Genomic DNA, 25920 nt, shown 5'->3' with positions numbered 1-25920 from the left:
CTAAGCAATTTTTTTGACAATGTCCGATCCCACACAGATTAGGTTACAACACGAATCAGCTGTCTTCAGTATCACCTAATTCACCTAATCAAGATAACGATTGCCAGTGTTCATTATTTTTCTCTCGTTCTTGTCAATTTTTTTTTTTTTTTTTTTTTTACATTTAATGTTGCAGTCAGGTTTTTAAAAAGTTATTTTTAACCCTCTGCCCCCGTGGGAAGGCTGGGAACACGTGAATCATCCCGGATCAGAGAAATGTCACGCTGGAGCTGACCCAGAAAAGTGAATTTATCTCCTCCTCACGAGCTCACGTTGCAGAAAACCTCAGCCTACCAACTCTCGCGGTGTTTCGCTCTGAGATCCCGCTCCATCTCCCACGGAAAAAAAAAAAACAGCGGCTCTCATCACACGGAGCGCCGACAGGGCAGGCTCAGCTAACGCGACCAGAGGAGCAGAAAGGGAAAAGAGAGGTGAGGACGTTTAGTTCTTAAATGTCTTTGTTCTTTTTTTATATAAAAACATGACCATAATACTAAATATCATAAGATTTTGGTGCACATTCCCCCCGCATACACCTTTGCCCCAGTGCTTTGGACTTGTTTGACCGTTAGGCACACTGACAGCGCGACAAACCCATCGTGACCACTGAAACTCGGTGTTTTCTTTACCCGCTCGTCGTATTTGTTCGCCTAAATGCACCGCACACGACGCTGTAACCGAGCGGGTCCCGGGCGGGTTGGGGTTTCGGGGCTCCCGGGGTGAGGGAACAGCCTCTTCCCGCGGCGCTGCTCGTCCGTCAAAGGTAGCATTGTGTCCGGTCTGGCATCCGCCGAGGGCTGCTGCGGACAGGACGGAGGGATTCGTGTGAGCCGAGCGGTCAGCCCAGGCTCCCGTTTGGGCTGGAGCTGCAGGTTACAGACGTGGTGGGAAATTAAATTCATAAAGACATCAACTAAGGTGAGTGGCACGACCTCAAAGTTCAAGCTCTTTGAAAATGTATGGTGGGAAATTAAATTACTCTAATTCTCTAATCAATTTAGAAGAATTAAAACACAAAACTAACCAGGATGCTTTTTAAAATCTCTTTTAATATAGTATTATGGATCCACATTCATAACAGTAGCAGAAATAATCACAATAATTTTATTTGCATTAATCCTGATGTAAAAAAAAAAAGAAAAAAACATTCAAATTTTAATATTATTGATGAATATTGCAACATTGTTAACATTGTCTCTTTGTTTTCCACTACTGTTCTGGATTTTAAAGACAGTAAAAGGCAAGGCAACTTTATTTATATAGCAACTTTCAGCCAAAGACAATTCAAACTGCTTGTACAAAAAAGTTAAAAACAACAGATTAAAAATAAACATTACAATTTTGAATACAGTTTAAAAAAAAACAAAAATTTAAGAATAGGCAACGTCAAATAAGAAGGTTTTAACCTTGTTTTAAATAAACTCAAGGTAGGGGCAGTTTTACAGTGAGCAGGAAGCTTATTCCAGAGTGTTGGAGCATAAAAACTAAAAGCTGCTTCACCGTGTTTAGTTCTGACTCTCGGAATGGTTAGAAGGTTTGATTCTGATGATCTTAAAGGTCTGAGTGGTATATAGGGTTGAAGAAGATCAGAAATGTAGTCTGGGTTTCTATTATGAAGTGCTTTGTAAACCATCAAGGAGATTTTAAATTCTATTCTTCGAGCAACAGGTAGCCAGTGCAGGGATTTTAGAACTGGACTGATATGCTGATCTCTTTTTGTTTTAGTTAGGACTCTTGCAGCAGCATTCTGGAGAAGCTGGAGCTGTCTTATTGCTTTATTTGATAATCCAGTAAAAATTCCATTGCAGTAATCGAGTCTACTAAAAACAAAGGCATGAACTAATTTTTCAGAGTGTTGTGGGGACATGAGTCGCGTAATTTTAGCAATATTTTTTTAGATGGTAGTTTGATGTTTTTATGATAGATTTGATGTGGTTATTAAAGTTATTAAAGTTCAGTATTAAAGATCAGGATCCAAGTAAAAGTCCATCCAATCAACTGAAGTTGTTATTAACATGCAGAGTTTGAATCCATGCCCCCTGAAATGTTATTACATCCTTATAAATAACACATTCAAAGAGTGCTTTGCTATTAAAATGTCACACACAACAAAACTGCATTGCAATTTGATATATTGTCCAAATCTAATTCAAATCACTGAATCTTTTTAAACCTAGTTGGTCAGTTATTGTGACCTAATTTAACCCTGCTTTGTCGTGCTGATTCAGATTTTCAGCTTTCTTTCTTTTTCTTTTTACCAAGTTTGCCCTATTTCAATATTTTCTTCTTCTGCAGGGTTTCCCCCACAAACGTGGCTGAGCCCGGTGGTAGGGGCGCTAGGGCAGTCAGCTAGTGGTGCACCATATTTTTGTGTTAAAAATGTTAAAAGATACAAAAATTCAGAGGTGCAGGAGCAGGCAGTGTGTGTGAAGCCAACCAATGTGTCAGCTCTAAACCTAGCTTAACCTATCTTTACTGTCACCATTACAAGAGTATAAAAAGCCCTATTTAACTTAAATAAATGACGCTTAGCCTGGTGGGGGGGCAAGTAAGGCCTGGTGGCCCGCCAGGCTTATAATACACTGGGGGAAACCCAGGACTGAAAACTCATGAAAAAGAGGAAAAAAATGTGCTGCACAGTCTTTGATAGTGGTTGAGTAATTCAGAAAATAATGTTGAGTAAAACATTATTATAGCACTTATGGATGAATTTGATGCCAACATTCATTTGTGTTTCACGAGAGGTGATTTCAAAACACGGAAAGATTTTTCCAAATACTCCAGCTTCAGTGGATGTTCTTGCTGGATTTCCTTCTGAAAACTCAGAAAATCACCTCAAACAGACTCATTTGTGAAAGCTTTGTTTTTAATGAAGCAGTTAGATTAAATTAACGTGGGGCATAAAAGGACAAAAAAAAATGCAGTTTCTTGATGGAGGTAATTGAATAAAACAGAAAAATAGTTAGATTACTGCAGCTATCCCCACTTATGCAGTACAAGCATAAATCTGTAATTCAGAATAAATTGTTTTCTTAATGCATTCGAAGGCTGGAAATATGGGATTATTCGAGTTTTAAACAGGAAAAACTGAGAATAAACTTGGATTTTACAGAACGTGACCTGCCTGGTCCGAGCCGGTCAAAGGAAAATGGGCAGACTTTGACCCAGGACAAGTTATTTGATGCGCCACTAGTCTATGAAATGCAAACTGCACCGGAGTACTCATGTTGTTGCCGACGGTGATGATAAATACAACACGATATAGTAAGACAGCAGCTGATATGTCGGTAGGGAGGAAGAGGAGAGATGTCTGCTGCCTCCTAACAGACGTTTCCATGTCAATAATTGCCTCTTCGCTTCAGGGGAAGAGGAGGTACAGAAACATGATGCATGACAGCTCCAAGTTTAGAAGTAAGCTGCAGGGGGGGGGGGATGACGCTCCGTGACTTTTGATCCAAAGAGGAAGGAGAAGTATAGAAGACTGGAGCCCAATTATCCCCGAGCTGCAGGAAATGCGACTCGGGGACGGAACAGACACTGCCTCCACTTCAGACCCTTCCAAGCTAATTAGCACGCGAGCACAGTGAGCATCTGTGTGTCTCCCTCGTGCAGCGTGCGCCGAGGTCAGGCTGCGAAACCTTTTATAACCGCCTTTCCTTCAAAAGTGGCTCACACTGGCATTTTTATTATCTGAGGAGGGCGTGGCATTTAAAGCAAACACTGCTGCGGGCTTCAGCGTATCCCTCTTTGGTATGCCGAGTCCCCCTGACCTGAAAATATCTGACAAACGTTTGCGATCTCACTGCTGGGAAGCGGTGTGGGGCCAGAATGCTAAATTCAGCACAAGCCTTACCATAAATCACGCCTGAGACTTCCTCAAACTTTTCTTTTCACAACTTCAGACAGTGAGGAAGAAAATATGTGTGTGTCTTTTTATTTACTGTATGTAAATGTTTGGTTTTAAGTGTATATAACTTGGAATAATTCACAATAAAATTAAAAAATGTAATTTAAGTAAACTTTCACATCTCTTGGCGCGTTTTATTCTGAAATAAAACCTGCTGTTTTATTTAAACACTAATAGCAACAAGCAAAGCTGTTAAAAAAAGAAAAGAAGGAACATATCATTAGGCCTGTCACAATAAACAATAAGTCAGTTAATTGCATGATAAATTAAAATGAGTTCAATAATTTTTATTTGCATGATTTATCGTTTTTCTCTTTCTTCCAAAAAGTGGATGTTAAAAGTCTTCAATCTGGTGTTTTGGTTTTAACTATCCCTTTTTTTTGAAGGACAATTTTGTTTACATAGACTTCATATTTCATTTTAGTTGTTTATTTTAAATATTTAATATGTCTTCCATTTCCAGTATTAAATGTAGACTAAAATAAAAAAAAATGATCAATCTTTGAGAATATGTTCTTGCAGTAATATGCCTTTACCATTATATTTCTTGAAAATTGTCTCAAAGCAACAATATTATCGTTTATCGCAATTACTTCTGGGACAGTTTATCGTCCAATAAAATTTATTGTGACAGGCCTACTCATGAATAGTGTGAATGATGTTTTGCTAAAATCTAAAATCTGATGAAGCCATCTAAAATTATCTTTGAAAAATAAAAATCTCTCAATTAGCTTGCTCATATCTTTCACCAGAAAACATTTGATGGTGTTGCCATGATTTGTGTGACCTTGATTTTTTTTTTTGAGAGACAAAGAACACAATTCAGATGTGATTTAATAGGATTTGTCAGCATGCGTCGGATACTTTTTCTCAAGAGTGCAAACGTGTGTTTTGTGTCAGTTTCTCCACAGGTCGTTGACGGGCGGGCTCCAGTCCTGCCGTCATGTTTGGCCCGATCCGACGTCAGACTCCGCTGAAGCCGATGCGTCCCTGACCGCGCCCGCATGGAGCTTCTGGGTTTCTTTTAGCCCCGCAGCAAAACCGAGCCTCCACGTCCCCCGGTCCGTGCATGAGAAAACACGCAGGTATCTGTTACAATCTGCCGCCATGGCAACGCTGTGCAGACGCCATGCGAAATCATAAGTCTGTTGCTATGGTGACTCTGTAGCAAGCAGCTGTCACTATGGGAACATCCAGGATGTTCCGCATTTTCGTGGTTCTGGGCTCGGCTTTCATGATCCTCCTAATCATCATCTACTGGGACGACGTGGGAGCCGCCCACCTCTACCTGCACACCCCGGTGTCCCTGGGCCCCAAGGTCCCCCACCCGCAGCCCCCCCAGTCGAGGCCCCACACCACCCGGACCCCGTCCTTCCTGTCCGACATCGACGCCTTCGTCAACCAGTTCCTGGAGCCCGGAACCGGGGAGCCCACGGACACGGTGCCGGTGGACTCCAGCAACCAGTCGGAGAAGTCAGAGGAGCGCTACGTCCCCCGGAGGGAGTGGAAGATTCACCTGGCGCCGGTTGCCGCGGAGCTACGGGAGAGACAGGTGAGCTAAGGTGTTGGCAGGCAGCTTCAGATGGAAAGAGGTGGAAAAGAAGCCACTGGAGGAGTTTTGGGTAAAACATATTTACAGACAAACATGATTTTATCTTAAATACAAAATGTGTGCATATACTGTATATATTGTACAGTTTTGGTTGCATTGTTGTTCTTAACATGTTTTTTCACCAAAGAGCCTTTTTGTGAGTCTGTATACTGCAGTTAATGATTAACCAATTGCTAAAGTAGTTGACGATTATTTTAATAATTGTTTAATCACGATTAATTCAATTATTCGTAAATAAATCTGTCCCAATGTCCTTAATGTTGGATGATCTGCAATCACCGGATACTAACATGTTAAACCGATCTTTCCCACTGATCTTATCTGTCTCCACAAAGGATAACTTAGCAACCTTTTCGCTATATTTAGTGATTTTTCCAACAAGAGAAATTGCTATTGGTCGGAATCGACAGGTGAGACTTTTAAAAGATCTGCGATCGACCAGAAAACTGCAGTCGGTTCACCTCTAATAAAAACACTTGTTTTGAATGTGTTTAATTTTCATGCTTGACCCTTTCTAAAGTCATCAGTGTAAGACCAACATGTGATATTTATCGCATAATTGTTTCTCCAAATGGAATAATCAGGAAAAGAGGCGACGGTTACTCCAGGAGGTCTGCGCCAACGACAGCGTGCCGTTTCCGGGCAAAAACCGTTCGTTTGATGACATTCCTAACAAGGAGTTGGATCATCTCATTGTGGATGACAGACACGGCATTATCTACTGCTATGTTCCCAAGGTATGCAACGTGGTTAGCCAGTGTTGTACATTTTGTCACATTTATAACATCGGGTTGATCTGTTTCTCTGCTGTGAATGCAACGTCAGGTGGCGTGCAGCAACTGGAAGCGCATCATGATCGTCCTCAGCGAGAGCCTGCAGCAGGACGGCGCTCCTCAGAGAGACCCTCTGGCCATCCCCAGGGACCTGGTCCACAACAGCAGCATGCACTTTACCTTCAACAAGTTCTGGAAGCGCTACGGCAAGTTTGCAAAGCACCTCATGAAGGTCAGTTCTGAAAAATACTGCCATGCTGGGATGACTGTGTTATGGTCACAAAGCATTTTCTTACCTGAGAAAACAGACGCTTGAGCACATCCAACATCTAAACGTCGTGAACATAGCAGTCTGGCTGTTAACTCTCAACTAGAGCCGCCCATCGTCGCCCTAAACTTTGTTGCATCCTCGATCCACAGCTTCAAGTCGTTCCTCCACTTGAAGCCAAGATTATGTTTAACACTAGGGCTGCGATTAACGATTATTCTAGTTATGAATTAATCTATTTGTTATTCTGACAATTAACTGATTAATCGGATAAAAAAAAAAGTGAACATTTTGAAGATTTTTCATCTTAGCCTGTTTTATGCAATGTTAGGAATCAATTAAAAAATGGAAATAAACAATTAATAAATTTTTTAAGCAAGAAAATAAACATTTTATCACCTAAAACCCTTCAGTGAACTCTTGATCATTTGCTGCAGGGGATGTATCTGCAGCATCAACATGTGGAAAGCTCTGTCCCTTCTGCTTGACATCGCATCAATAAAGTGACATTTTTCTACTTGTTCGATTAAGCAATTAATAACTGCATGCAGAAGGTGTTTCACAGGAGATTTTTATTCATTTTACTTTTTTTCAGAATTTGAGTCAGATTAAGCTAGAACTGTCATTTGAGGAGTTCTGGGTAGAATCTTACCTTAAATTCAAAATGTATATATTTTGTACAGTTTTTGCTTCACTACTTTGAATATTTTTGTTATTATTTCAACAAATGGCCTCTTTTGAGTCTGTAAGCTCTAGAAAACGATTAATTGATTACTAAATTGGCTGATGATGAAATAGTTACGATTTATCCGATTCATCGTTTCAATCACGTGTGCCAACAAGCGTTTTGAATTGAAGCACTCTTTCTGTGGAAGAGGAGAGATTCTTCCTATTGACTCTCACAAATCACATGATGATTAGAGGATCTTGGGGGAGGTGAGAGCGCTCACTCCATTACTGTATTCCCAATATGAAGAGCTAGCATCCATTCGACTTGTTTCATTGAGAAAGGTCTGTATTTTGTTCGCAGCAATAGGTAGTCACCCTCTATGTTGCAGATATAAAATCTCTCCATATATATTCTGTTATATCAAGGCCTCCTTTCAAAGGCTGCGTTAAAAACATCAAAACAGGTCATTGCGAATTACTTTTCCCCTGACTACTGAGAATTTTTTGCTCTAAAATGTGTAGTAGAATATGCCTTGATATGTATTTTTCTGATGTATTTTAAAATAATGCTGGAACTACCTTTGGCAGGTGAAGCTGAAGAAGTACACAAAGTTCCTGTTCGTGCGGGACCCGTTTGTGCGTCTCATCTCCGCCTACAGGAACAAATTTGAGATGCGCAACGAGGACTTCTACCGGCACTTTGCACAAGTCATGCTGCGCCGCTACGCCAACCAGCCCACGCCTCCCGCCTCCGTGGACGAGGCCTTCGCTCTGGGTAACCGCCCGTCCTTCTCCCACTTCACCCAGTACCTCCTGGACCCGCAGACCGAGAAGGACATGCCCTTCAACGAGCACTGGCGGCAGGTGTACCGCCTCTGCCACCCGTGCCAGATCCAGTACGACTTCGTGGGCCACCTGGAAACGGCAGAGGAGGACGCCGAGCACCTGCTGCGCCTGCTGCGGGTGGACAATGTGGTGGAGTTCCCCACCTCGCAGAGGAACCTGACAGCGAGCAGCTGGGAGACGGACTGGTTCGGTCCGGTGCCTGTGGAGGCACGCCGGCAGCTCTACAAGCTCTACGAGCCCGACTTCCGGCTTTTTGGTTACGACAGGCCAGAGTCCATCCTCAATGAGTGATTCACGCAAACGCACAGGCGAAATGTAGTTTTTAAAATCACAACAGCGGGCGCCGCACCCCCAACGGCCAGCGAGAGGCGTCACACACACCTTCTCCCGCCGTGTCTTTGCTGGACTGAATGTGCACATGATTAGAAACACTCATGGAGTCATTTCTGCCTCATTAAACCACAGAAGAAGCATGAAGTCACATTCAGATGTCTGTCCCTCTGCCCTCTTTAGGGACTTTAACCTCCATGTTTTTATGTAATGCCATCTGTGCCCACTTTTGTGACTAAATTCACATACTTTGGTAGCACTCTGTTTAAAAAACAAAATGATGCACAGAGACCGTTTTGGTTGTGATTGCTCGCTTTGGACAATTAGATTCTTTTTTTTGTGTTGCTAGATTATCTTACATTTTCACTGCACTATCAGTAGTCAGCTAGTTTATTTCACATTGTTTAAAGTGCAATGTTTTTAAGCATGAAAGGGATTTTATGTTGAAGTAAGTCTTTTTTTTTTACCTCGTATTCACACTTTACGTTTTCGTGAATTGAACCGGGCTGATTAATTTATATCAGCCATACAAGGTTCTGCGAGCAAAATATGTCCTGGAAATGAAGTACCGCTGCTGGCGTCTGGTTAGTTTTAAAGCCGGTTGCCACAATGTAGCCTCAGCATAAGGAAGCACAGCGGCAGGCAGCTGGTGACCTGGGTTTGTCTCCGCTTGTTTCAGACATATTCTTACGGTTACTAATGCACAGATGTGCCTCTGCTTGTTTTTCAGAAATCTTTTTCAAAGGGAAATCTCTCATTTGTGTCTTTGCTTTTTGTTTCCTTTCCAGGCAGGTCTGGGTTAACTCACGCCGTCATCATTTCATGACCTTAAACAAACCATCTCGCTAGAATATTCATAACAATTGCTTCTAAGTTTACTTCCCTTGGTAAAAGTAGTATTTTACAGAATCATGTAAACTTGCTGGATATTTTGAAAGATTTTATGTTCCATCCTATTTCCACTTACTTTTGGTTTTATAGTTTCTACTTGAACTGTTTCACTCCCTGATTAAACTAAAATGACTCTGAGGACGCTCTAAGGTTTATAGAGCCACTTAAACACAGCGGATCATGAATACAATGTAGTAACTTATAGAAGATTATATAAAAGTACGTGTGCAAGTGGGTACAAAATGAGAAAAGTGCAGTTAAGAGATTCTTAATGTATGAAAATGTTGAGTAAAAATGTCAGTATTATGATACTAACACAAAATAAGAACAAAAGCTAATCACAGGATATCTTTGATTTCACAGAAAATAGCATATTTATTATTACACTTTCAATTATGCTGCCTATAATGTAGGTGAAAAAGTAGCAAAAATCTGCACCGCAATCCAACCACTGAATTTAGCTGTGCTCATTGCTCACACCTTCCCTTTTTAGCATTCAGTCAGTCGTCTTAAGACAACACTACCTTTAGTTTCACACCAGGACTGGAAGTGTTTTCCCAACCGAAGCAAGGAAGAAGTGTGGCGGTCGTGTTTCAGCCTCCTGACCGGCAGGGAGCAGCGATGCGTTGGTCTTGAAGTCAAACTGTGGAAGAAAGCCCTCGTGGTTTTAAGGCCGTAACTTTGTAAGCCTTGTTATACCTCGACACCGATAACAGACTTTATCGGTTTCTGTTACGTCAAAGCAAATAAAATGACAGGTAATGTCATTTTCACATTGTTAATCTCAACATTTTCTTTAAAAAAAATGCAACATGAGCTACTTTTATTTCAAATACATTTGTTTAGTAACTCTTAACGAAGAAGATGGAGGGCTACCTTTGGTTTCCGTCTTTTTGCAACCAATGGGAAGGTGTTGTAGCGTTCTTTCAGCCAGCTGACCAGCAGTGTGCACCAGCATGTGGGGGAGGGGCAGCGGGGCATTACTTTATGCTTCAAGTACTTTCTCTGAGAAGGACTTTAAGACATAGAAACGGTCTGATGGTTTTAAGATTGTAACTTTTTAAAAGCTTCATTTTGGTAGCAAACCAAACATAAACGCTACGGTAAGGAAAGAGGAAAACAACGAAACTGGAGAACGAACGAAGCACGAATGACGCTGAGCTTTCCTGCAGACTGCAACTATATGCTGTCATTTACCCCTAAACATGATATCCACAGGTTGCTTCTGCATTTATTATGCGGTGCATTGCATTGTTTGTGTAGCATTACTTTGAGCTTCGATGAACTCCTGCACAGCTGAAAGCTGGTTCAACATGAATAGTGTTAGTTAAAAGGAAATATGTAAGGCTGGAGTTATGGTGTTAATGAATCGATGGCTTTAGGTGATGAAAGTGAGGAAAAGACAGTGCCTTTGGTTGCTAAAAGTTTACACAGCTTAAAAAAAAAGAAAGTATTTTTATAGGACTTAATTTGTACTAAAAATCACAGACTCACAAAAAGGAATATTTGATATACTGCGTGTTGATTTCAACTGTATTTAGGGACCAAAAGAAAAACAAAAGCCTTTCGGCTGAACTGTTAACGTGGGACTTTGCTGTAAATCTCTCCGTTTGTTTTGGATTCTCCATTGTGTTGATGTTCAGTGCCATTTAAGATTTAGGATTTCTCTTAAATCTACACAGATCCATGCTGGATGTCGCTGTTGTTCCGACTCTTCATTGATGTGATAGACACACAACTATTGGTGTTTCTTTATTAATGTTTTTTTTAAATCTGATCTTTATGGAGAATTGTTTACGGGGCTGGGGGGAAGTTTTGTCTTCATCTTGTGGCCATATGCTGCGAGTGTGGATATAGTCCACCTCTGCTGTGTTGGTACTTTAAGTCCTGTTGTATTTTCATACCTTTGGTTTTCTATTCATGTTCTTTGTTGATGTTTCCTGTGTAAAATTCCGACTTTTGATTTATTTATTTTTCTTTCTGTCAATGGGCAAAGGGGAAAAAAAACATCGAAACAGAAATGTTTGCAAGTCAAAAAAGGAATTTATTTATGGTTCAAATAAAACAAATGAATATGAGTGTGTGCTGTTTCTTGCAAATGAGCTACAGAAACAAGTTACGGCCCACATTTTAAGTCCTTCAACAAACATGAAGCACAATACTATTGTTGTTAATATTGACAGACTTTTAGGTTCTCACTATGTTTGTTTTGTCTGATATGTTAAAATCTACATTTATCACACGTTAAGCTATTCCGGCCTCAGGTCTGCTGGCCCCTGGGCGTGTTTTTTTTTTTTTCTTTAAATTATTCCAGTAGTAAAACACAACTAAATGCTAATTAGCGGGACTTTACTGCCATCTAGAGGTCAAATTAAAGAACTACAACTGGATCAATTCAAAATCACTTCTATCGCTCACAGAAAAAAAACTCATCTTTGATTTTTATACATTTTATTTTTAATTATTTTTTAAAAATACATAGAATTGGTACCAAACAGACACTGCTAACTGTAACTTAAAGATTTCTCTTAAATCTACACAGTACTTCATTTTAGGCAAATCAAAAATATTTGAGATAATTTGATTAGGAATCACTGATTTGGTGTAGAGTTGACACAAATTTCTCCTCAAAATAGATAAAAACATGCCATTCAAGTAAAACGCATGTGATTTGGACAGGAACAGGAAAATATATATCAGCAGTCAGAACAATATTTCAGAATCTTGAACAAATTGAAGGTTGGATAAGAATAGTCTTAAGACATTAAGTAAGACATTACTTAGGTCTTGTAAAAGCTTCTCTTCCTTCTGATAAGTATATTTAACTTATCAGACAGTCTCCATGGCGACGCCTCTGAATCCGCTTGGACGTGCTATGCTAGCAATTAGCTGTTAGTCTAATGTTGTAGTGTGAGACTGAGTTATCGTCCATGCTAGTATTCATTCAGAACAACAGCTGGTTACCATGGAGACTGAAGGCAGGCTGGTGAAGAGACATTACTGACAAACGAGTGGCACAGTTTCCTGCTGCAGCGCCGCCTGCTGGCGCTCCCTTACATAATGCTGTTTGCTCTCCTGACGTTACCTCATCTATATCATCTCTTATAGACACAAGACAAATTAACTTCACTCCATATTTTTAATAGTACAAATGAATGATTTTCTCACAATACATACCAAAAGATCATAGTGATAAAGTTATAAACTGGTCTAGATTTTCATTGTGATGAGTCAAACCAACAAAAGACATTTTATTCAAGTTCGAGTTTATGTCCGTTATCTGTCACTCAAGCTTAAACAGTTACAAAATACACAACAGAATGGTTTTAGTTATGATTTTTCTTTTTCATATATATTCAAATCTGCTAAGCCGTTTAGGTGCAATCATCTTGGACTTACGTAATTGAATGTTCTGATGTCTCAGTTGGAATAGAGTATACGGTAATCTAAAGGTACATACCTCATTTATTTATTTATTACTTAATAAATAAATAAAATCTTGTTTGTTGCCACTTTTTGGCAACATCATTTTGTATTATTTCTTGTCCCTGGTCTGAGTCATTCAGAAAGATAATTTAGTGAGTTCAGTTTTGTGCTAACACACAGAAAAACGTTTTCAGGTTTCAGGTTTCCCCAGAAAACTTGCTAAGCACGGTGGATGGGCGCCAGGGCGGTCATTCATCCAGCGGCCCGTCGTGTTTTTGAGTTAAACATGTTTAAAGTTGACAGGAAATTTGAAAATATCACTTGATAATTATGTGTTATTGAAAGATTGGAAGATTAATACCTGAACACCAACTATAAAGTCTTAAAAAACGCAAACATTTTAAAAAGTCTGAAATAAATGAGCAATGATTAGCCTGGTGGGGGCGCAAGTAAAGCCTGGTGGCCCGCCAGGCCTATAATACACTGAGGGAAAACCTGAACATATTTTAAAATTAGCCAGTTAAATCAGACAGTTTGTTACCACTAGAAAAGCACAGATCATGCGTTTTCGTAGCCTACATCAACACGCTGGAAGACTTTAATGGAGCCTCAAAACAATTTTTGAGGATGTTTGTTAACTATCCTGTGCATCTTTCACAATTTGACACATTTTCCTGAGGTTGTACTGAAATGTCTGTAATGAAAGCTGGGTCAAAATCCCCCAGAGAGTTATTTTCTTTCAAGCATAAATTTACAGTCCTGGGTTGAACCTCCTAGTGTGGTTATGCTGCATTCAGTGGCTTCGTGACTTAGTTAAGTGTAACTGGGTCTACATTGTTAGTTGTATATTTTCACAAAATGTTTTCTTTAATTTATTTGTCCTCTTATACTTGTCTGTCCTTGTGTCCCTCTGTGCCTGCTATAAGGGTTGGTCCTCCAGCTCCGCCCTAACAAATTGGTTTACAGATGAAGTATATGGGAGTCAAATTATTTCTCTTTACTCCTTTGAGTTTTATAAATTTGTGGCAGAGTGAGTGACCAGTAATGAATGGATGAACCACAAGCAACTACCGACGCCAGCCCCCAAAACCAAGCTGAGAATTCAACAGAAAAAGCATCAACAGAATTTCTCCTTTAACGTTTTGGTTTTTAATCCCAAATTAAAAATGGGGAAAACAGTCTACTGCTGCCAAGGTTTTCACAACCTTAAACTTTTTCACATTTTATTCATGTCGCAAAGTTATTTATTTTTATTTTTAATTAAATTTTATGGGGTAAACCAAATGTAATACCGTATTGACAGAGTTTCTCCTGTTTGTTAGACTGGATGTTACCAAAATATGATAAATATAGTTAATAATAATCTTGTGCCGCCACACACATATAAAGACACAGGAGGTGTTTTGCTGAGATGAGATCAAAATGGTGGGGAAAAAAATACTGTACATCACCGTGCTGACAGATTTTGTCCAGGTGAATTGTCACGTTCCACTGGCAGATTATTTCACTTACATCTAGTACGTTTTCATCAATATTAAGGGATTATTGATGTAAAACAAGCTCCTTCGTCGTGCTAAAAAGTTAATTTTGTCTTAATTTCAAGTGTACCAAGATATTTACACTAGGAACTATGCCAAAAATGCTTGTTTGCTGCGGGAATTACTTCCTTTTAGTCGTCACGCGCACATTTTGTTGAGACGTGCCAGCCAAGAAAAATGTTACTGTTTTATCGCGAGATTTATCGAAGTTTGAGTCCATAACCTGACAAGATGTGAAAACGGTGTGAATACTTTTAACAAATTAACTCAATCTTCAAAACGTCCCGCCGAAATGTCCCTCATTCCCCGCCGGCTTTGATGAGGTATCCGTTGAACGTGACGTAGACGTCCACGTCGTCGCTGTAGATGGCGTTCTCGCGCTCCCTCTTGAACAAACGCACCCACACGGCGTCGCGCGGCCGCAGCTCCAGCATGACGCTCTGGCTCTGCATGATGGAGCGGTCGCTGGGCTGGGCGTAAACGATGGCCCGCTCCGCGTCGTTCTGCATGACGTGCAGGTACGTCTCCTTGAAGTTCCACGTGTGGATGTTGACGTTGAAGAAGTAGACCCCGGCGACCCGGCAGAAGAACTTCCCGTGGAACATGTCGAAGTCGCCGCCGAGGTTGACGAAGACCGTGTCGAAGATCACCGCCTGGTAGGCGTCGTCGCTGTGCAGGGACTTCCGGCGGGCCACGGAGAAGGCAGAGTGCGACAGCTTGCAGGGGTCTCCTGGAGGACCCGCATGGCCTTTGCTGCCCTTTGACCCCGCTACGCCTTGGGCCCCTGGAGGGCCTTCGTGTCCAACGTTTCCTGGGGTTCCTCTGTCCCCACGATCTCCTTTGTCACCTGTGTGAGGTTGGCGTTAAGACCAGAGGTGGGTAGAGTAGGCAAAAACTTTACTCAAGTTGAACATATTTCTACTCAAGTAAAAGTAAAACGTAGCCGTCCAAGAAATGAAGTAAGAATAAAAAAAGTATTTAGTAAAAATGCTGCCCTAGTATTCCGAAACAGTCATTAAATACTAAAAAAATGACACAATCAGATGCATTTTAAAGGCCAAAATGAAAATAATTCATATGAATAATACAAAATATCAAAATAAGTAAAAAGAATTTTTTTTCCAAATGTTTTGATATAAAACTTATGAAACTTTAACAAAAACTGCAGATTTGTGTCTATGTTTGGTTAAAACATAGACACAATTTATTACGCTAGTGAAAAGTCTAGCGTAATATAAAATACTCCTAAGTAATTTTTTTTTCCCAAAACATTGCTCAAGTAAATGGAACTGAACAACTAGTTACTGATTAAGACGCACTGAGAAGGCACAAAAAATACTTTATTGGAGAAAAAAGTGAAAGAAATGGCTCTCTTTTTTTAAAGGTTTACTAATAGAAACCGACTCTCTCACTCTCCGTCAGCTCCACATCCTTTCGTTTCTGAAAAGAATCTACCCTGAGGCCACCTGTCTGATCAGCAGCACTGAAAGCGAACATTCCTGCAGGAAAATGCGGCGAGTCGTAATAACAAATCCACACAAGAACGTGGACAAGTCATTCTGTGGGCGGCTTTTAAACAAGGCAGCACTTCCGAGAAGAACCCGCAAACATCCTGCAGCAGACGGGGCGACGGGGGAGGCTCACGCGAGAGTCGTCTAACGTTTTGGTGAAGTTTCGGCAAGCTGTGGGGAACCGGCCAGCGCTTTATTTTTACTCGTAAATCCAATAAGCAGAATTAAGTCTCTGTGCTCCACAAATCTGGAGCAAAAGTTCAGAAAACTGCAAAACAGCTGAAACACTGAATTCCTTTAAATCAAGGCTAAAACCCTCACCTGTTTAGCGGTAACTGGAACATTTTCCACCATATCTGACGTGTATTTGCTTGATAATTTAATATTTACTGCTTAATGACTTTATTATGTTATGATGATGTTAAGCACTTTCAGCCGCCTTGTTGCTGAAATGTGCTGTAGAAATAAACCTGACTCTATTAAATAGAGTCTATTTAATCCTCAAATTAAATCTGTAGACTTTTTATTAAATACATAAATCCAAATATTCCATTTAAAAAATAAAATTGCATTCTTAAACTAATATAAACTCAAAGGAAGTATAAAGTATGATTTTGGCTCTACTGTAAGAACTGGGCTGATTCAAGCACTGTGAATAATAAAAATAATATATTCCCACCCCTTTGTCAGATTTAATCAAATCACAAACTTGATTATCTGATTAGGATTTTATGCAGTCGAAAAACACAAATTGACACACAAATATGAAGTGCACGGTTTTCAATTTGTTGTACAAGTAAATGTCAAATAGTTTCGTTGAGTTTAACCCCAACAAAATATGAAGGACATGCGAGTCCTGATTATTTTTGTGGAGGAATACTCTCTTTTAGTTAATTTCTAATATCCTTGAACAAGTCTCTTCTGATTATGGCTTTAAAGAAAGAAAAAGAAAGCACTCGTGTGCAACAAGTCACCTTTCAGTATAGTCATGTTGATGTAGGTGCGGATCTCTGGGACGTGGCTGAACTCCGCCAGCGCCGGAGGATCTCCGCTGCCCTCTGCTGGCGGCATGTGGTCACAGCATCTGCTGCAGGGAGAGAGGGGCGGAGGAACCGTGACCCCAGGAGAGGAGGAGGAGAGCAGGAGGAGGAGGACGCCCAACATAACTGCAGAGATGTATAGATTATTATTATAAATACAGTTACAATGCATGAATACATAATACATAGCTTCAGACAAATGCTGTATAAGTTTTAATCACTTAAGTGATCATAATTAAAATAACACAGGCTTTTCCAACTCTGTGCTGGGTTGAACGGGGAGAGACTGTGACGCTTTCTAGCACATGACTATGTCATAATCGTGTGCATAAATATAATCGATCGGAGGTTGTAATAATGTTTTTACATCAGGCGTGTTGAACTCAATTTGATTTTGGGCCAAATCAGGATCATGACTGATCTTTCAGAACACCGGTTGTGTTATAATCTGTGGCTGAAACCTGTTAACGAAATGTTACAATATAAATCAATTCTTAAAATGAATCTGTGGCTGAAACCTGTTAACGAAATGTTACAGTATAAATCAATTCTTAAAATGAATCTGTGGCTGAAACCTGTTAACGAAATGTTACAATATAAATCAATTCTTAAAATTAATCTGTGGCTGAAACCTGTTAACGAAATGTTACAATATAAATCAATTCTTAAAATTAAGCAATAGTGAGCATCTTTTCAGTCCCTCCAGGATTTGGCAACTGTTTTGGGGATTTTTATATATATATATTTTTTGCAATAAAAATCAAGGTGTTTGTACTAATTTTGAAATATTTGCACTTATGGGAAATGCGACTTTTTATTACTCACCGTATCATTATGGAATTAGAAATCAAGTGAGGCTGAGGCAGATGTTTAGTAAAAATAAGAAATACGTCCATCTACAGCTGGGAGTACTTGGATCCAATATCTTTCACTGTTTTTGCCAAAGACCTGCAATAAACTCATAATTCTGTATTAGTGCGAAAGAATAGGGATCAGCAAAAATAGGGATCAGCAAACCCTTAGGGGTGAATGCTTTCATTTGGTTAGAGCTGTCAGTCCCATGTTTATGCCCTGATCTCAACGTTCGCTGCAGTTTGCTCACACTAAGCTCACCCAGCTTGTCCCAAAAATGTGCTTTTTCTCTCGTTTCATTCGAACCATAAATCTACTGTGGAGATTCTCTGAAACACAGATGGTGCTGCTCAGTGTTTATCACTAGCACATTACATAACAGTGAGGGGTTTTTTTTTCTGAAAGCTTCTCCTCAACAGCCGTCTTCTGTAACAAATCCCATATATGCAGCTATGTTATAAAACCAAGATTTTTAAAGTTTAAAGAAGAAACCTGCCGCTTCCCTTTACTACTCAGTAGTTTTTTTGTTTGTTTTCTTATTTTTCAAAGCAATCCTCGTGTCAGTGTCATGCAGCAGTCTTGCACCTGCAGCTCAACAGACGGACAACCCAGACAAAGTGGACGTTGTGATCCTCACCTCGGCTTCAGGAGGCAGATTCCCGAGTCCGCAGCTTTCCCGTGTTTCTGTACGAGCGAGTGACGTTTCCTGAGAGGAAACCCGTCTTTCTCTCGATCCCTCCTTCATGACTGTTTATGCAACAGCAGCATCCGGTTGGCGATCAGAGCCCAGCAGTTTCCTGCTGATCCCTGATCCAAACAGAGCGTTGTGCGTTTTTGACACGACTAAAAGCGTGGGGCCTGATTTTCATGCCTGATTGTTTTAAAATGTTTCTAATCACTCTGAAAGCGGCCAGTCTGATGAGAAAATCTCCTTTTAACCGCTGCTCAGGTTTAATGGTGCCTTGATGAACACTTTCTGCATTAGACACACAGGAAGCCGCTCGTCGTTCCCTGGAGGGTCCGCCTTTCTTCTGCGCTGAATTCCTCTCAAATTTCCGGAGACCCAGCTGCAAGGAATGAGGGAATCCAGCGGAAAGGCGAGGGGAAACAGAAAGGGAATGTTTTGATTAGCTTTGGAGTTGAGTTTTGAGTTCGGCTGCTTGGAGGAAGGACGATTACCTCAAGGATTACGTAAGATAAATTACAGGAACTAAAAGGCAGACGTGAAATTTAATCAAACCCATATTTTCCGGGCGTACTCTATGTCAATAAGGTGAATCTTTTTTTTTTTTTTCTCACTTTCTGACATCAAATTAGACTAAAAGCTTCCTGTTAGGGTTACCTAAACTATTTCTATTTGATGTATGGCAAGAAAATGAGACCCAATTCTTTTTTTTATTTCATTAAAGTCAGACGTTTGCCTCCACTAAGATCATCATTCCCAGATTATGATTGTAGAAGCCTAAATTCAGTTTTTGTTCATTCAGACTTTAGGATAAGTTATGTTCATATTTCTTATTATAATTTGTTTATTTGGATAAAAATGTTAACTAGTTGGATCTATTGCATAGTAATTTACTATATTTGGATACACTAATGTCTTGCAAATTTGCATATCTAATTGGAATTAAGGATTTTAGGGTGTGGCTAGCCAGAGTCAGTGGGGCAGTTGGAGTGGAGTGTTAAAAAAGAGGATAATTTAATGTTAAGTTTGGACAAAACGTTTGGCTCTTTCCTCTTTAATTTCCCCGGATCCTCAGCGAGTGGCGGCGTGCTGCTAAAGTGGAAACAACAACAAAGCGCGTTGACGTCACAGATCACAGAGTTTAATCTCATACAAAGCAATCAACAACAAAACTGCAGAGGAACAGAGATATGCATTTTTCTCATAAAAATAAAGACAGACAAGGGGAAGACAGACAAACACAAAACAAAGACAAACAAAAAGCAAAGACGTGTCTTTGGAGAGAGCCGATATAAAAAGGCAAAATGGTGGCCGCTCTCTGCATTTTTTCTCCTTACACGTAATCTTATACTAAAGAGGTGTTTCTCTATTTAATTTATGCACTCAAGGCGTTCCTCCTGTTGACCAACTGGAAACTCCCTTAGGCACTCAGAGAAACTTGGAACTCCCCTTAATTTACGGCAAAGATCAAAGGGCCATCTGTTCTCTAGCACCACAAAAGGGCGGATCGCTGGCCCTGACCCCCTGTAGTTCCCTCGGTCATTCTGGGCACAGTCAAATCCTGAGATAAGACCTCACAGATACCTGTGAAATCTAAAGTCCCTCTGTCCCCCAAGGAAAATGCTAATTTTATGGCTGCGTGGTTTGGCCTCACAGTGGGGAGCTCCTGTTTATCTGAATGCCTGCTCATCTGCTCAATCCCAAATGCTCGACACAAAGCTGTTCCAAATAAGAGTGCTGAATATACCTTTTACACATGTCGTAAGATTAACTGTATTAAGCATTAAAAATAATCATTTTTCCTTAACAGGAGCCACACAGTTTTTTGACCTCACTCTCTTTCCTTTTAAATTGTCGTTTCTCTTTATTTTTCGTGGAAAAGGTAACCTTTGTACCGTTTTTATTATTATTTCTGAAGTAAACCATTCAACTATATAAAGAGGATCCAGTCCTTTTTGTTTTGTTTTGTCGTTTTCGTCATCAAGTGGACCGAATGGGAAAGACGGAGAGCGTCAAGCTTATGGCTCCTATATTTAGGAAACTACATTAGTCAAAAAAACTCGCTCTACGTGGACCTTATCTACTTGGAACAACCCAACTCAGAAGGAATTACCTCAGGAAAACAGCACGGAGACTTTGGGAAAGGAGTTAATTGGATAACGAGCGACACGTCGAGTAGGAGACGGTTCGTTAATAGATTCGGGGGAAAGTGGACCGCTGCAGCTGAAGTATGTGAGTAAAAAATAAAAAAAGGCAAGCGTTTCGTTACTCGGTGGAACTACGAAGTGGAACGGTACGTGCTGTTGACGTTATTATTCACAAGACGTAGAAGTTTAGCTCGTTATGGACAAACGAGACAGTGAAAGACGAACGGTAAAAATGACCGAGAAGGCTGCAGAAGAACATAAGTCTAAGCTAATCCAGGCACGCAGGTCCACGCTTAGCCCAAGGTGTCAAGCTTAAAAAACCAAGTTGAACAGTTAATGGAAAATGACGCAAACGTTGATGCTGTAAAAAATAAGCTTCGTGTGGAATTTAGTGGCTTGCAAGAAGAGTTTAAAGAGCTCAACTCTGGTCTGCAGAAAGTTATGGATGATGAAGAATACACGAAAGATCAAAAAGACTGGTTCAAACCGAAGCATGAGGCTATGGATGGCTTCTTTTGGCGTTGTGAAGGATGGATGAAAGACGTTTTGAATCGAGCTGAGCAGGCTGAGGAGTGTGACAAACAGATAACACCTGCAGATAGTAGGTCTATGACATCTAGGCGGACAAGCAGACATAAAAGTAGTTCCTCATCACAATGTGGAAGCTCAGTCTCATCATCTTCATCAGTGAGATTAAAAGCAGAATTAGAGCGGGCTGCTTTAAAGGCAAAGGCTGCTGCTTTACAGGAACAACTAGAACTTGAAAAAGATGAAGCAGAGTTTGAAGCTCAGCAAAAGATTTTTGAAGCTGCTTTAAGAGCAAGGAAAGAAATGCGTGCAATGCAAACAGCGTTGGCAGAATCCAATGCTAAACTGAAGATTTTACAGAAATACGAAAATGTCCAAGAAGACAACAGCATCGTTCAAGGTGATCAAAAAGACAGTGAAGAAGATATAAAATCTACATTGCAGCTACCATTACAAAACACATTAAAATCAGCCAGCTTTAAACGTACTGCTCCAGCTGCACATGTTCAAATGGCTACATCTGCATCCGAAGTTGAACCTAGAGATCAGCATGGGCCAGTGCTGGACGGGCTTTGCCAAGCTATCTCACAACAAGCCCATGTGACAGAGTACCTGGTGAAAAACCATAAGGCATCGCTACTTCCAGATCTCACCATACCAATATTTAATGGGGAACCGTTGGAATATAGATCTTTTATTGGGGCCATCGAACATGGAATCGAGAGTCGTACCGATAACGATCGTGATCGACTTCAGTTTTTGCTGCAATATACAAGTGGACAACCACATGAGTTGGTTAAGAGCTGCATTCATGTGGAATCTTCAGCAGGATATACTAAAGCTAAACAGATGTTAAAGGAGTTCTTTGGAGATGACTTCAAGATCTCAGAGGCCTACATTAAAGAGGCTTTGGATTGGCCAGCAATTAAACCAGAAGATGGACATGCTCTTCAGTCCTTTGCACTTTTCCTCACTGGCTGCTCCAACACAATGATGGATATTAGCTATCTGGAAGACTTGGACAATACAGCTAATATAAAGTCTTTGGCAAATAAACTGCCATACAAGCTCAAAGAATCATGGAGAAAATCTGCCTGTGACCTGCAAGAAAGGACGAAGAAAAGAGCTAAGTTTAAGGACTTTGTTAACTTTTTGAACCAGCAGGTAAACCATTCAACTATATAAAGAGGATCCAGTCCTTTTTTTTTTTAAAATTGTTTAAATGAGTCAAGTTTTATTACAAATTAAAATTACAAAATAACTTGACTAAAAAACAAACAGAAATGTTTCTTTTACACAAATATTTTTACACGTGAAATATTACATATTACATGCGGCAGGTTCAGTTCTCCTTAGCGCAGCGGCGACTTTATGGAGGGCCCTGGCCTTTGCTGTCCGCCATTTTGGACCTGGTCTCCCTCCTGCTGTCCTTCTTCCGCCTCCTTCTGCCTCATCCTCAGCAGCTTGCTGCGCCTGACGCTCTTCTTCAGAACCCTTTCATAAACAAGGAGTCACACCAGTAGGAACGTCCTGCTGCAGCTCCTCCAGCAGGAAGCTTCGGACCAGCTGCTGAACCGCCTCCAGCTGCTCCTGCAGCTCCGCCCGCTGCCGCTCCAGAACCGCCCGGTCCAAACCCATCAGCAGGCCGTCCACGGCGTGGGCGTAGCCGGTCAGCATGCGGTCATGGGCGGCGCTGTGATGCTGCACGCTGCGCTGCAGGCTGCTGAAGGCGCCGTCCATCCTCTGGGAGATGCTCTGCTGCGTCTGCCTGTTGTGCTGCTCCACCGCGTGAAGGAGTGAGTTCCTCGTCAAAAACTCACGGAAACCTCCTCAGTTGCTCAAACTGTCCTCCAAGTCTATCAGAGAACGAAGCCGGTGATGACCTTGAACAGGTCTCTCTCCTCCCTCTTCAGGTGGATTATGTCTTTGGTATGCGCGATGGCCTCTCTTAGACTGCTGCAGTCATTAGATAGTTCCTCCAGTACCGGTGAACTGGGGGCACTGGACACCAAGCCCACTTCTTTCAACACAGTTTCCACGTACTCTTCCTGAGAACTCAGGTCTGCGTCTAGGTCCTGTATTTGGGCTTCTGCTTTTGCATCCGAAGCCTCAATTTTACTCAGACAATTCTGGATGTTTTCCACACCTGTCCGACACTCCTTTATCTTCTCAGACAGATGCTTTCTGACAACTCTGATCTCCTCAAAAATATCTGTGCAGTCAGTGAATAACTCCTTCACCTGTTCCATTCTCTTCCTAAGCTGGGTCTCCATCACCTGCAGTTCTAAAGGAGTTTCCTGACTCAACAGCATCTCCTGAATTTCAATTGACTTCTTATGAAAATTTGCAAGACATTAGTGTATCCAAATATAGTAAATTACTATGCAATAGATCCAACTAGTTAACATTTTTATCCAAATAAACAAATTATAATAAGAAATATAAACATAACTTATCCTAAAGTCTGAATGAACAAAAACTGAATTTAGGCTTCTACAATGATTGTTCTGCCCCCACTGTGTTTCCAAGTAACAGTTGTGCAGATAGATAAACTCTCAGACGATTGTCAGGCGTATGTCCCTTTAATTGACGTTGCTTTCAATTGCCAAAAGAGTGAACTACAAATAAAGATGAAAAACATGAATTAGAATACCACAGTAGTCAAATCATACAAATAGTAAGGGCACAAATGCTTAATACTGTGTAAATAACATGTCACAATCAGCCTTACAAACATCATCCTTTTACAACATAAATGCCCACAAATATAGCTCAATGTTGTCTCAGATATAATAAAATAACACAAAATACTCACAAGCAGTGCTTTCTCTAAACAACAAAACAGGATGAAGAATGATTAAATGAAGACTGATAAACTGCCTCTGTCAGCCATTATACATGTGTTTCTGAACTGATTCTACTGTTCAATAACAAACTTAACATGAAAACACCACCACCTGCTGGCTGGGAAGAATTACTGCCAGCACAATGATGCTATGGATTTGTACGCTTCTGGATTAATTCACAGCATTTGACATAATCTAGATCTACTTTCCTCAGATATGCTGTTTTCTGATTGGTTAATTCACAACATTTAAGGAAGAGAGTTGTGCATCTTTGCCATTCTGCTTCATCCCTGGGTGTCATTTCACATCCCTAAGTTATAATTGTTCCATCTGTTCACACAGTTATTACCTTCAGACCGTTACAGGGAGCAGACCGGGCTCTGCGTTTCAAAGACGGACAAGTTTTGGTGTAAAATGTTCAAATCAACCTCAGAAGAAAAGCAAAAGACTCTGTGAAGTCTTTAATCTCAAAGCTACAGGAGGGACTGGTGCGCTTCACAAAATAATTCAAATTGTGGGGAAGAAAAACATCATGAACGGATATTGAAGCAACATATTGAGACATCAACCAGGAAGTTAAACGTTGGGCGAAAAGAGGTTTTTCAAATGAACAATGCCCCCAATGTAGCAGACTACATGCAAAACCACGGAGAACGTAATCCACAAATTAGTGTTTTTCTGGGTGCTGCTTCAAGCAAAATGAATAGATTGTTTTGACGTCCCAAAGGTTGTATAAGGCTTTATGAAAAAGCATTCTGTATTCTCCTGGTTGCTGTCAGGGCAACACAAACAATCCGCTGTAGGGTTCGTTTGGAATCGCACCAATCATTGGGTGAAGGATGATCTTGGTACGATTGTTTTGGTTTTGGTTCTAGGCAAAAATAACAACTTATTAGTCACCTATAAACCCACTTGTTACCCTCCGAAATCCCCAGGAGAGTCTCATGCTGCGTTCCAGGTACCTGGGAAGTGGGAACTCGGAGTTAAGAAGTGGGAATTTCAACATGGCGACGCTCACAAACGTCATTTTAAGCTTTACTTTCCATAAGCAAACAGCAGTTTTAATTTGCTCAGTTTTGCTTTTCAGGCGCTTACATGTAACGTTGATTTTAGGCATACTTTTACCTCGCATCTTGTAGAATAAACACGTTTCCACCACCGCTACTGCTGCCGTGAGGAGCGGCCATGTTGAAACGCAAAGCCGTAACTGGGGGGAGTCGGAGTTGCTCCCAGTTTCCCAGTGGGGAATCTGGATTCGGAACGCGTAACAGTCAGGATTTCCCAGTTCAGAGTAAAACTCGAATGCAGCATTGCTACTTTGAACATTGCAGTGTTGCTTTTACTATCTTAATGAGTTTAGTCCAAGTTAAGTCTCCTCTGGTGCTCCTAGATGCCCCCCAGCTGCATGTTGTCTCTCAGTCCCCATGAATGAAGTTTAGATGCTCCCACCTTGCAGAGGAACCATTTTCTCCTCCTGTCTGCAGACCACAGCAGAATCTGAAGCTCATGCAACCGACTCACAAGAAGCAACAGAGCAAAACAGCTGGGGCCTGCGGTCAAAAGTAGATCAGATATTCGCATTCTTCTGTTCATCTCAAGGGTTAAGAGATTTTTTGTGGTGAATTTAAGATATTTCCACACCTCCGGCCCCCTCCGACCGCAACCCCACTCTCATTTTTCTTCAAGATATGTCGTTCGTACGCATCAGCGTGATTAGAGGGGAAGTGCATTCAAACTGAAAAAAGCAGAGGTGAGTTCAAACTTCAGACCTCAAAGCATTCTTGTGGTTTAGCTCAGGAAAAAAGAAAAAAAGACAGCCGGTGAGAACGTTTCGTCTGGCTCCTCTCGGCCTGCAGCACACGTATGCAAGAGAACATGCGTGCCAAACACGAGTCTCTCTCTTTTTTTTTTTTCATGTGCTTCTATGTTGCAAACAGGGATTTTTTTTGTGTGTGCGTATGTTCTTGACGTGTTGGGTGTTCTTGAGAAACTGTTTGTCCCTTGCGGTCGCT

The 25920-nt window shown here is 40.8% G+C and overlaps 3 protein-coding genes across 5 annotated transcripts; 1 reads left to right on the top strand and 2 right to left on the bottom strand.

Moving 5' to 3' along the window:
• The first annotated feature begins 348 nt into the window (after positions 1-348).
• chst12a (carbohydrate (chondroitin 4) sulfotransferase 12a) lies at positions 349-11413 on the top strand. 3 transcript variants are annotated; one of them, XM_032587951.1, is made up of 5 exons: positions 349-470; positions 4858-5498; positions 6143-6295; positions 6384-6563; positions 7857-11413. In XM_032587951.1, the coding sequence occupies exons 2-5, from the start codon at positions 5130-5132 to the stop codon at positions 8403-8405; spliced, it is 1251 nt and encodes a 416-aa protein (XP_032443842.1). In that variant the 5' UTR covers positions 349-470; positions 4858-5129; the 3' UTR covers positions 8406-11413. The 3 variants fall into 3 exon arrangements, with proteins under 3 accessions (XP_032443842.1, XP_032443839.1, XP_032443841.1); XM_032587948.1 differs by having other exon boundaries at positions 363-470; positions 4847-5498; XM_032587950.1 differs by lacking the exon at positions 349-470 and adding an exon at positions 480-957 and having other exon boundaries at positions 4847-5498.
• Positions 11414-13887: 2474 nt separating this feature from the next.
• On the bottom strand, positions 13888-18742 carry c1qtnf6a (C1q and TNF related 6a). The gene is made up of 3 exons (XM_032588174.1): positions 18340-18742; positions 16785-16976; positions 13888-15146 (listed from the first exon to the last, which is right to left on the bottom strand). The coding sequence occupies exons 2-3, from the start codon at positions 16972-16974 to the stop codon at positions 14599-14601; spliced, it is 738 nt and encodes a 245-aa protein (XP_032444065.1). The 5' UTR covers positions 16975-16976; positions 18340-18742; the 3' UTR covers positions 13888-14598.
• Positions 18743-22279: 3537 nt separating this feature from the next.
• LOC116735975 (kinesin-like protein KIF11-B) lies at positions 22280-24042 on the bottom strand. The gene is made up of 2 exons (XM_032588175.1): positions 23878-24042; positions 22280-23680 (listed from the first exon to the last, which is right to left on the bottom strand). The coding sequence occupies exon 2, from the start codon at positions 22800-22802 to the stop codon at positions 22560-22562; it is 243 nt and encodes an 80-aa protein (XP_032444066.1). The 5' UTR covers positions 22803-23680; positions 23878-24042; the 3' UTR covers positions 22280-22559.
• Between the last annotated feature and the right edge of the window lie 1878 nt (positions 24043-25920).

Source organism: Xiphophorus hellerii, chromosome 16 (genome assembly GCF_003331165.1).
Source record: "Xiphophorus hellerii strain 12219 chromosome 16, Xiphophorus_hellerii-4.1, whole genome shotgun sequence".
In the NCBI taxonomy this organism is placed as follows: domain Eukaryota; kingdom Metazoa; phylum Chordata; class Actinopteri; order Cyprinodontiformes; family Poeciliidae; genus Xiphophorus; species Xiphophorus hellerii.
Note: the sequence above shows the minus strand (reverse complement) of the source record. Positions and strands in the feature narration are given on the sequence as shown.

Coding starts and splice junctions, on each gene's coding strand:
- chst12a (XM_032587951.1), top strand. CDS start 5,130: ATGGGAACATCCAGGATGTTCCGCATTTTCGTGGTTCTGGGCTCGGCT. Junction 5,499..6,142: donor CGGAGCTACGGGAGAGACAG/GTGAGCTAAGGT, acceptor TGGAATAATCAG/GAAAAGAGGCGACGGTTACT. Junction 6,564..7,856: donor TTGCAAAGCACCTCATGAAG/GTCAGTTCTGAA, acceptor TACCTTTGGCAG/GTGAAGCTGAAGAAGTACAC.
- c1qtnf6a (XM_032588174.1), bottom strand. CDS start 16,974: ATGTTGGGCGTCCTCCTCCTCCTGCTCTCCTCCTCCTCTCCTGGGGTC. Junction 15,147..16,784: donor CAACATGACTATACTGAAAG/GTGACTTGTTGC, acceptor AACCTCACACAG/GTGACAAAGGAGATCGTGGG.
- LOC116735975 (XM_032588175.1), bottom strand. CDS start 22,802: ATGGACGGCGCCTTCAGCAGCCTGCAGCGCAGCGTGCAGCATCACAGC.